This window comes from Gekko japonicus, unplaced genomic scaffold (genome assembly GCF_001447785.1).
Source record: "Gekko japonicus isolate JY-2015 unplaced genomic scaffold, Gekko_japonicus_V1.1 scaffold640, whole genome shotgun sequence".
In the NCBI taxonomy this organism is placed as follows: Eukaryota; Metazoa; Chordata; class Lepidosauria; order Squamata; family Gekkonidae; genus Gekko; species Gekko japonicus.
The window spans coordinates 266,469-277,603 of record NW_015174860.1 but is presented as its reverse complement, the minus strand read 5'-3'; the positions used below and the strand labels follow the sequence as shown (position 1 = coordinate 277,603).

The 11,135-nt window shown below is 46.3% G+C and overlaps 1 protein-coding gene across 1 annotated transcript in view; it reads left to right on the top strand.

Annotated features, from left to right (window-relative positions):
- Positions 1–2,113: 2,113 nt before the first annotated feature.
- GPR37L1 (G protein-coupled receptor 37 like 1) overlaps positions 2,114–11,135 on the top strand; it is a 17,921-nt gene continuing 8,899 nt past the window's right edge. The window contains exon 1 of the mRNA XM_015424679.1: positions 2,114–3,132. Coding sequence (XP_015280165.1) covers positions 2,359–3,132 — 774 coding nt within the window. The 5' untranslated portion in view covers positions 2,114–2,358. The remainder of the gene's footprint in view (positions 3,133–11,135) is intronic.

Below are 11,135 nucleotides of genomic sequence, written 5' to 3'. Positions count from 1 at the left end.
GCGTCATTCCTTCTACGGCAACACGTAACGCCGTGCTCTGCCACAGGCCGCAGCCCGGCCGAGCTATTGATGGGGCGACGCCTAGCGTCTTTGCTGGATAGGCTACATCCAGACCTCAACGACTTGAGGCCCCAGCAGCAGAGTGTTCCCAATAAGGTCCGCACTTACGAATGCGGTGATACTGTTTTTGCCAGAAATTGTCGATCAGTTGAGGCAGCGGTGGGCGACTGGCCGCCCCACCTCGCAGCCAACTGAGTTACCCGACCCCGATGACCATCCCATACCTCTGCCGGAGGTGAGTACTGCCGAGCCTGCCGAGCCCAGTACTGTCCCTGAGGAAGGGCAGACCTCATGTGGACCAGTTGAGGCAGCGGTGGGCGACTGGCCGCCCCACCTCGCAACCTGCCGAGCTACCTGACCCCGATGACCATCCCATACCTCTGCCGGAGGTGAGTACTGCCGAGCCTGCCGAGCCCAGTACTGTCCCTGAGGAAGGGCAGACCCCTACTCTTGGACCCGCTGCAAGGGATGGTAGCGTACCTGACCCACACGAGAGTGAGTCAAGCAGAGTGCCCCCTCTTCAGAGGTGCCCTGAACCTCCTACGCCGCGGAGGTCTCAGCGAATTCGCAGAGTGCCCACCTATCTAAGCGAATATGTACATAGTGTTTTTGCTTGCTTAGGGGGGAGGGATTTGTTATGTATTGCATTGTATATAACTGCTATGTAACTGTGCCATTGAGTCTTGGATGTAAATACTGATGTGTGAATCGTCTGATTGAGATGCCATGTTGAGCTTCATCCTGGGCTAGGATCCTAGTGTAACCAATAGGAGCCCTAGCCCAGAAAGTGTCTGCCAATCACCGTGCAGAGCGGGATCGCTTGTGATTGGTTGTTATTGCTTCAACCTCATAGGTTGCCTTATTGTACAGGGGGTGTGGCTACATTAGCCGGGAGTGTTTAAATATCGACAAGCCAGTGTAAATAGTTCGATCTGTGATGGGTTCTGGCTGGCGATTGTTGTACCGTAACGGAGAAGTAACTAAGCTGAAGAATAAACCGCATTCTTGCTGAATCACTCTCCGACTTCTTTGTTAAGCGCACGACTTAACAGCAAGCGCTTGTTCATACCTACAATAAAGCTGTTCACTTTGTTGAAATCACTCTCCGGATCTTTGTTAGTGGCGATCTAACAGTGCTAATTTTCCAGTTACATGGAAAAATTAAGGAAAGGAACTTTTTAAAAAATGTAATGCCTCACCTGCAGTATGAAGTGGAACAGTCCATTCTACCACCTCAGGCCTCTGCCATTGTGCTGCATGTGTAGACGTGGCTTTAGAAATCACTCAGTGGTATCTTGAGTACATTGTAGGGTTGCCAGCTCTGGGTTGGGAAATACCTGGAAAGGTGGAGCCTGGAAAGGGATGGGAGAGACCTCAGGAGGGTATAAGGCCATAGAGCAGGGGTGGCCAAACTGTAGCTCGGGAACTGCATACAGCTCTTTCACACAGTCTAATTTAATGTTAATAAAAAGCAAATTTGCATATTTCCCAATAAAAATGTATGTGTAATATTTGTTCGTGTCTTACAGCTCTCAAACATCTGACGTTTATTCTGTGTGGCTGTTACATTAAGCAAGTTTGGCCACCCCTGCCATAGAGTCTACTCTCCAAAGCAGCCATTTTCTCCAGGGGAACTGATCCCTATTGTCAGGAGATCAATTGTAAAAGGAGGAGATCTCCAGGTAGCACCTGGAGGTTGGCAATTCTAGTAGACTGCCATTCGAATAGTACTGTGGCTTGTGATAAGTTCAGCTATGGTTAGCCTTTTTGGGGACATTCCCAGGAAAATAGTGATTATTTCTGAGGTAAATCTCCTTACTTGTCCAAGACACTTTACACAAATCCCACTAACGTCTACTGCTGAGGCAAGTGTGCTATTTTTCCTTCTCTCGCTCAGGGATTTTCCTTTTTGTTGCAGGCTGTAACCATCGCAGTTTGGCCAGCAGGGGGCCTGCGGCCCATCAAAGAATGTTGGGAGTGAATTGTTGGGGGAAACGGTTTTTATTCTGGCTAGAGATCTGAGGGAACCCAGAACAGCAGTGGAGATGACAGAGTCAAACTAAAGCGTCTCTCCCGCTCTCTCTCTCTCTCTCTTTTTCTCTCAGCTCAGTCCACGCTCACGGAAACTTCAGTGTAGCCTTTTGCCTCTCCACCCTCAGCCCGCTTAATACCCATATTGGTGGGGGAGTGTGTGTGGATTTTTTCCACCCTTTTCTCACATCTTGCCGTGCTTTCCTTGCTCTCTTTCTGAGTCTTATTTTCTCGTTTCTCTTTCTCGCTGTAGTTGCAGAAAGAAGGATGCCTTTGCCTCGGACAGTTATGTTTTTGCTTACGCTCCTGCAACTTCTGGAGGCTGCGGTGAAGGAAAGTGCCACCCCCTTTATCCAAGAACCATACACATCTTCCAGGAGGGAGCAACTGGCTCAAGATAAAAGTGTAAGGAGACACTACCTCTCAAAAGACGCTCTGCTGGAGACGCTTGGGGAGCTCCACCGGTGGTCAGGGTCTGTGGACAATCACAGGAGGACACTGCTCGCGGAAGAGCCCCTGAAATGGAGAAGAACGCGCAGGGGAACAGAAGATGAAGACTCCAAGCTGGTTCAGAAGTCCATTCCAGGAGTAAAAGTGGAATTTCCTCGGCCTGTCAATCCTGCCAGCCTTCGGCCGACCAAGGCTCTGGTGCCTTCCAGCACAGATCCCTCGGAGCAGCGTCAAAGAAGCCCAGCTGTCCGCGGAGGCACAGAGCCCCACAACAATGTGACTGTGGCATCCGAAAAGGGCTTTCAGATCCAAAATCCTCTGTACCCAGTGACAGAGAGCTCCTACAGTGCCTATGCTGTCATGTTCCTGTCCCTCATTGTCTTTGCTGTGGGTATCATTGGGAACCTCTCAGTGATGTGCATTGTCTGGCATAATTACTACATGAAAAGTGCCTGGAACTCCATCTTGGCCAGCCTTGCCTTCTGGGACTTTCTCATCCTCTTCTTCTGCTTGCCAGTGGTCATCTTCAATGAGATCACCAAGAAGAGGCTGCTGGGGAACATTTCCTGCCGCATTGTGCCATTCATGGAGGTAAGTGGTTCCTCCACTACACTGCCCTGCACCTTGCTATCAAATTTGTGTGCCTGTTTGAGGGGGAGAGATACCCTGGTAGTTTGGGTCAATCCATATGTACTCTCACTTAATCATGTTGATGCTGTTATCCTACTTTCTTTCCCAGGTAGACGTATGACAGATTGATCCTGCATTGGCTGTCTGTGAGGGTAACAGGTGTCTCACACAACACTGAGATGCTTATGGGAAAATTGAGACATATATCCTTGTGGGTTGGGGAGTATATTATCACAGGTGATATTTCTAAGCCTGGTTTTATCTGCTCACTGGATCTGAGTATTCATTTGCATTGCCTTTGTACATTCATATGCCCTATTTTTGGCACAGAGATTGGTGGCTATGTTGATCTCAGAGCTACAAAGCAGACCAGGCCGAGTTGTGTCTTACTTACCAAGAAGAATATACAAACTTTTTGAAACAAAAAGCCTTCAGTTGATGGAAATGTAAGTAATTCTCAGGTGCATACCATAATTTAAAAGAATAAGCACATCAAATTGTTGAACAGAATCCATTAACTAGCAGGGGTTGGAGCTGCTGTAGTGACCAAACCATTCAAAAGCTGTATTCATACCATTGTTCTTTGTAAATGTTGTGACTTTTATATTCTCGGGCACAATTTTTAAAGGAGCAGAGCAGTGCAGATTTCCTTGTAAGACAAGGACTGAGATCAACTGATCGCGCTCGGAGAAATTGTTACCCAGTGGTGACAACGCATTCCTTTTCAGGCTGCCTTCTTTTTCTGGCAAGGCACTTGTGCAATTAAGCAGATAAAAGTTTTGTAACTACTGAATCATCATTCTAGGAAAGCCTTTAACCTGTTGAATGTCGGGCTGTCATGCAGCTGTTAAAGACACTGAAAAACAAGGTGGGTGCCCTAATTTGCTTCCATTATTGTGTTTCTTTCAAGATATCTTTTATTTTACCCATTTTTTAAAAATTACACTTCTGTCTTGAGTTTCTTCCATCATAGAATTAAAGGCAACACATACAGGGGCTACAGGTATCTCTCAGCCGGATACTGAGCAGACCTGGAACTGCTAAGCTTCAGGAAAATAGTTGTATCATGTGGCTTCAGACCATAACCTTGGCCCATAATGGGGCATCATTTGGAGCACTGTATGAAGTTTGCCACATTTCAGAATAGCACAAAAGATCCTTCAGATTTCATGTTGGGATTGTGTGTATGTGCAGTGCTGTATGCTGATAATTCTTCCCACATGACTGCATAAGTTTGCACCTGAGTATTCTTTATGTAGACTGTAGTGTCTGTGACATAGAGATACTAAGCATCTTTCCTTAAATTTGGACAGGAAGTCTGTGGCACAGGGGGCAATTAGACTCTCCTAAATAATTTGTCTGTTGGTAACTCATGAGGTGTCTCTGCATCAGTTTAGTGTTTTAGCAGCTCTAAAACACATTGAGATGGACCCAAAGGTGTCCTCCTATGAGCAGAAGGCACTATTGCTCATGCAAGGAGAGACTGGAGACTTTTGTAGATTTTCCACTTTTCATTTAGTGTAAATCAAGCTAGAGTCATTGGTTTCTGTACCAGGGATAATACTTCTGAAGAGTTGACTGATTAAATGCTGCCATTACTTTCAGCTGCTGCCCATTTTCATGGCCCTATTATGAAGTCCCTAAAAGAAATCAGTCCGGATAAACAGTCACTGCCAATGGACACAGAGGCTGCTTGCTAAATGCCTTGCATTGTGGCTTTCTGTGAACCTCACTCCTCAGAAAGACATTTAAGAATCATATTGCCACGTGGAGGGATGGCTAAGATGTGTGGCTAGGACTCTCTGTTTGCCAAGTTATTCTGTCAGCAGAGTATAGCTCCTTTGTAGCCCAGACTTACCTGAAGACTAAGAGCTTCCTACAAGCACCTGAAACAACCCATAGAGTAAAGAAAGCACCCTGTGTGAGGGTTAATTCAGCCCTTTGCCCCCTGCCAGATGTGGAGAAATAAATAAAGTCAGCCAACTGATGGAACAACTGAGTGATGATCCTGATTCTGGGCCTAGTCCCCTGGGACGTTCTCCTTGCAAGCCCCATTGAAATGACAACACAATCCATGGATGAGTTGTTCTGAAATATGCAATAATACTAGATAACTGTTTGCAAAATATAACAATTGTATTCTCCTCCCCCCAAGACCCTCTTAAATTAGCAGTTTATGTAACTGCAAATGCAAATTAAAAGAATACAAGTGGAGACCCACGATACTTGCGGGGGGGAGGGGTGTCCCTCCCCCCAGTTGCTGATGATTCTACTTGGGTGGCAATTCCTGGGGAGGGGGGGAGACTCATGAGGGGAATCCCATATCCCCTCCCCAGCACCAAGCCTGGTGCAGCTCCCTAGCCCAGCTTCTTCCATCACTGCTGGGCCCAGCGCAGCTTCCAGGCATCCTTCGTGGACGTAAGCTGGGGGGGATCCTGTATTCTCCCTTCAGTGACAAGCCTGGTGTGGTTTCTGCACCTGGCATCCATCACCACTATGCCCAGTGTGCCTTCCAGGCTGACACACCAACAACAACCTCAGTGCAGCTCCCAGGGTAATGGAGGGATTTAACCCCCCTTTTACGTCAGACTTTTCTACAAACCTAGGGGGTCCCCTGAGTTTGCAGTAACATCTCTCTAGCATCCATGTAGCCCCAATCCATGGTTGGGAACCACATGTCGCTGATCGTATATAGATAACTGTAACATTTTTCAAGAACATTCTGATTAGGAGAATTTGTTTGAGGTCTCCTATGCCCCAAAGTTTCAGCTCAACTTCCAGCTCAATGATGGAATCACTCAGAAGCAGCTCTGGGCAAATCAGTAGCTCATGGCATCTGTTTCCCACCAGTCAAACAATAAGCAAGGTCTATAGGGTATGGATGAACAAGATAATAGCTATTATCTGGATAAAACATGTCAAGCGCAGTATGCTATATTTTTGCTCTGCTTAATGGACTACATCTTTTCTCTTAGTGACCTCCCATTTTGGCTACTCCTGGGATGATATGGAATGAAGGGGGGGGGGGGATGTGAGGTTGCCATGGCAAATCTTGTTTGACTGGGCAAAACATATTACCATGGAGACTTTGTTAATGAGTGCAGAATAAAGGTCATCTTATTTTTTTTTTCCTATCTTCAAACTGAATAATTGCCAGACAAATTCTCAGAAATGTAGGAACTCTCTAGATCTGCAGGGTTCTGAAATAAAGGACACCTTTACTGCATGGAAACCCTGTGTTATAAAGATTGAAACAATGCTTTACAGACCAAGACTGGCCAGTCCTAGAATCCTGTTTCTCCCTGTCCTGCCTCCTTCCTCTGCAGTAGTGAACTTACAAAGAAACTGAGGCCCTAAAGAGTCCTGACATGAGCAGACCAATCCATACCTTGAAATGTAGGCTTGCCCCAGTCATATTTGAAGTAGGTCTGGGAATCTATATGAATGAAATGTAGTGTTGTAACTCTCACACACACACCTGCTACTCACCTTCTCACAATGTCTATTCTGGGGTCACTTCCCCCTTAGCTAGGTATTGATGCTGGGGAAGAGCACTAGGTGATAAGGAGGTAAAGCAGTAAGCAGGGAGGAGTTCTTCAGCCCTTAACTGGCATGTCCCTTTTGTTCTTTAAATTGCACCCCCCCCACACACACACACCTCTTTGCATGATTGGAGTAGAATCACATTTACAAAGATGCTGTTATGTCTGACCTGGCCCTCCTATATCCAGTCAGGTTGTTCTCTGATTTTCTGTTCTTTATCCTGAGGAGGTGTTCTGGTGACAAATTGTCCAGATAGAGGAAAGGTCCAATGGAGCAGGAAGGATTGTTTAGCTCAAACTATACACGATCTGGACTACTCTAGCAAGGAGATGGTGGATGCATATGGGGGAAACAACTGGACTGTAAAGTTAACTGATTAACAGTAGTTTTTAAATGTCCACACGATGATCTCAGCATTTGAAGGGCACAAATGCCATCTAGCTGAATCCTTTACTCTGAGTCAGAGCCTTCATACTCAGCACTGCTAACAGAATAGCCCTACAACAACCACACAGATTTACATAATGCCATTCTATTAAAAGTCAAGAATTGAAGGGTGCATCAAGCATGAGATGACAAAGGTGTTTGTTTGGGTAGAAGCTTCAGAATACACGGGGTTTCCCAGAATACCATAAATTAAAAGGGCAGATCCGTGCATTAAGGAGTTTACAGCTGACATTTCAGTAAAGAGAAAGATGAGGAGAAAGGGATGCAAGCAGCAGAAGAGATGTATTGGAGCAATGCAGCTGCACCTACTTCAGCTTTGTTTTGACTGGAGATAAGGAGGAGTTGAACCAGAGAAGGACTGTATCTTAGAGGCAGAACATCTGCTTTGTATGCAAAAGGTCTCAGGTTCAATCTCAGGGATCTCCAGCTAAAAGGACTGGGTAAAAAGGTGATGTAAAAAGACCTCTGCCTGAGACTCTGGAGAGAGCTGCTGCCAGTCAGAATAGATAATCCTGACCTTGATAACCCAGTGTCCTGCCTCAATATAAGGCAGCTTCATGTGTGATCTGATGTAAGCAGTTCACATGTTTATTGAGTGTCTGGACATGCGAGCCACTTCTTTCCTACCCATGTAGCAGAGAACCTTTTTCCTTTGTTGGACGGGACGTGCACCTTCTCCTGCCTCAGCCCTGCTTATTCTGTTTCTTCTCCATTCCTGCCTCAGTGCAGGATGAGAGCAATGCAGGTGGTGGAACATCTGTGAGTGATTCAGTGCTTGGCTATGGGAACAGCTCAGTGCATGGAGAAGGCAGGGAAGACAATGGGGCCTTGGTATTGTTTGGAAGGATCACTGGCTGGTTGTTGGGCACTGTAAGGGCCTGCTGCGTGCTGAGTAGAGCCAGAGGCAAGAGATGGAAGGAAATAGGGAAATGCAAGCGCAGGTCTGGTCCTTTTTTCCTGCAGCCCACACATCCTTTCTTGGAGGCCACTGTTGCAGGCTTCACAGGCATTTCTGTCCACATCTGAAAATCCACAGGATCACCACCCTTTGCCCTAGAGGTTGCATGCCCTGTGTTATGTTGAAAGCAAAACAGTTGAAACTAGGTCAAACATTTTAATATTTGCATTCATTCAAAAATATTTCCTGTTAAATGCCAGAATGTTCACATGCTTGATATTATTGATATTACTAGTTATTACTTGTTTATAAAGGGGGGGTGCTTTAATCTACTTCATTTGTCAGTTCTAATCTGAAATGTTTTGCAGTTTGTTCAGGTGTTGCACTTTTTAAATTGCAGAGCAGCTGGGTATTTTTAAGAAGTTTTAGCTTGATCTAGCAGTTAAACTTTTGCCCAGTATTTTCAACATCTTTTTATGTCCCTCAAGGGCCAAACTATATGTTATATGGAAGCTGTATGTACTGTTGAGGTGCTGTTGGTCCACTGGCAGATTCTCTACCCCAGATTCTGGGGAAGGTTCATTTTCAGCATAGGTGGGGGCGCAGAAGCTGCTAACTTTCCCCTTCTTGGTCCTTTCTCCTTGAAATTCACCCAAAAGCTGTTTCCTCCCACTGAATTTCAGCACTGTACTTGTAAGGCAAACATGGATCTGAAACCCCAAAGAAGGAAAAATAATTATAGCAGGGATTCAAAGGGAAACTGGCAAGCAGGAGAAGGATTAAGCATCCCTCCTTCCCTTTTCTGTGCTGCAAGTAGCCTCCTCAGGAGTGGAGTGATGTGGAATGACTGGAGTGGAGAAGGATCCATTGGAGCTCTATGACCTAGGGCTGCACAGCATATATGTTGTTCCTTATTTTTTTTCTATGCTATTAGCCAAGGATGAGAATAGTTCTGCTACTGTATCTGATTTTTCCATCCAAATGAATGAATGAGCAGGACCATGATGAATGCATTATTTTATTAGACTTCTGTTTGTCTCCATTTGGATCTTTCTTAATTTTAATCTTTACAGTTTTATCACATGCAAACTCTTCAAAAAAATTCTTGCAAACTACCATTCATGCAGGAAAGAATCTGGTTCATATATTGCAAAGGCTGCTAATGTTTGCTTATGTATGTGTGTGCATTTGTGGTCCAGCAATGGTCTGAAGCATTGCTGGTAGGTCACAGAGTAGGAACACATTTAAGGTTCTGGGATCAAAAGAAAGTGACAGGAAATGGGAGAAGATGCTGTTTAAATTGAGATATGTTTCATAGATTCATAGAATCACAGAGTGGGAAGGGGCCAGACCGGTCATCTATTCCAACCCCCTGCTGAATGCAGGATCAGCCTAGAGCAGGGGTGTCAAACATAAGTCCTGGGGGCCAGATATGGCCCGTCCAGGGCTCTTGTGCGGCCCACAAGCAACTGATGCAAGGGAGGACGTGCTGGGAGGAGTGGGGGGAGCCACTCCATTGTGGCTTCAGCACAGCAGAAAAACCTCGTCTGCAGCAGTCAAGCATCGATGGGGGCGTCTGCCCAGCACTGCACTGCTGCCTCTCCAGTCGGCCTTGTGGGTTTTCCTCTTCACCCCCCTCTCAGCCCATGGGGACTTGCAGTTGGATACACCAAATCAGAGCTTACCAGCTGCTGTCCTTTATACAGTTTTTATATCCAGTACCTGGCATTATGTTTTATGGCACACATGGTCTGGGCCGACAAAGTGAAATTTATGTCAGATCCAGCCCTCATGACAAATGAGTTTGGCCACCCCTGGCCTAGAGCATTCCTGACAAGTGTTTGTCCAGCTGCTGCTTAAGGGCTGCCAGTGAGGGTGAGCTCACCACCTCCCTAGGTAGCTGATTCCACTGTTGCACAACTCTTACTGTAAAAAAGTGTTTCCTAAGATCCAGCTGGTACCTTAATTTAAACCCATTATTGCGAGGCCTATCCTCTGCTGCCAACAGGAACAGCTCCCTACCCTCCTCTAAGTGACAGCCCTTCAAATACTTAAAGAGAGCAATCATCTCCCCCCTCAACCTCCTCCAGACTGAATATTCCCCTTTCTTCATAGGGCTTGGTCTCCAGGCCCTCGATCATCCCTGTCGCTCTCCTCTGCGCGCACTCCATTCTGTCCACATCCTTTTTGAAGTGAGGCCTCCAGAACTGCACACAGTACTCCAGTTGCAGCCAGTCCAATGCAGTGTACAGTTTCTTTGATACCGATCTGCTGGCTGCATCTTGAACAAGACTGTTTGGGGGTTTAAGTTTCTCTCTGTCCACAATGCATAGTTATTTCAAAAGAATACTTGCAAGTCCCTTGTATTTTGTTATTTATTGTGCTTACTCAGATGCAGGGGTCATTTCATAAAAAAAGAGCTGCAGGAGCTCATTAGAATAACTCATTAGCATATACCACACCCCCTGACATCACCGGAAGTGTGCACCAGCCCCTCTGACAGGCAGAAGCACCTGGGATCCATTTTTTCCCCCTCTCCCTTTCCTTCGCCTCCAAGTCGGGCGAAGGAAAAGGGGAGGGGGAGGATCTCAGGCGCTCCTGCCTGACAGAGGTGCTGGCATGCCCACAGCCAGCCTGGGTGAATTATAGAATCATAGACTCATAGAGTGGGAAGGGAACTCCAGGGTCATCTAGTCCAACCACCTGCACAATGCAGGAAATTCACCAATACCCCCCCACACCCCAGTGACCCCTGTTCCACGCCCAGAATATGATTAAAAAAAAAACCCTCCAGGATCACTGGGGGCCAAACTGGCCTGGAGGAAAATTGCTTCCTGGCCCCAAAGTGGTGATCAGCATTTCCCTGAGCATATAAGAAAGCTAAGCACTGATGCAACCCTTCCTGCTCTACCTCTCGTGATTTGCCTAAGTTCACACAATCAGCATTATGATCCTTTTAAAGTTGAAAGCATGATATAAATGCAAAGGACTATTTGTAAGATTATCTGTAAGACACAAGACCAGGACGCATCTCACTTCTGGCAATCACTTGGAGAGACCCTATCACTCAGCTTCC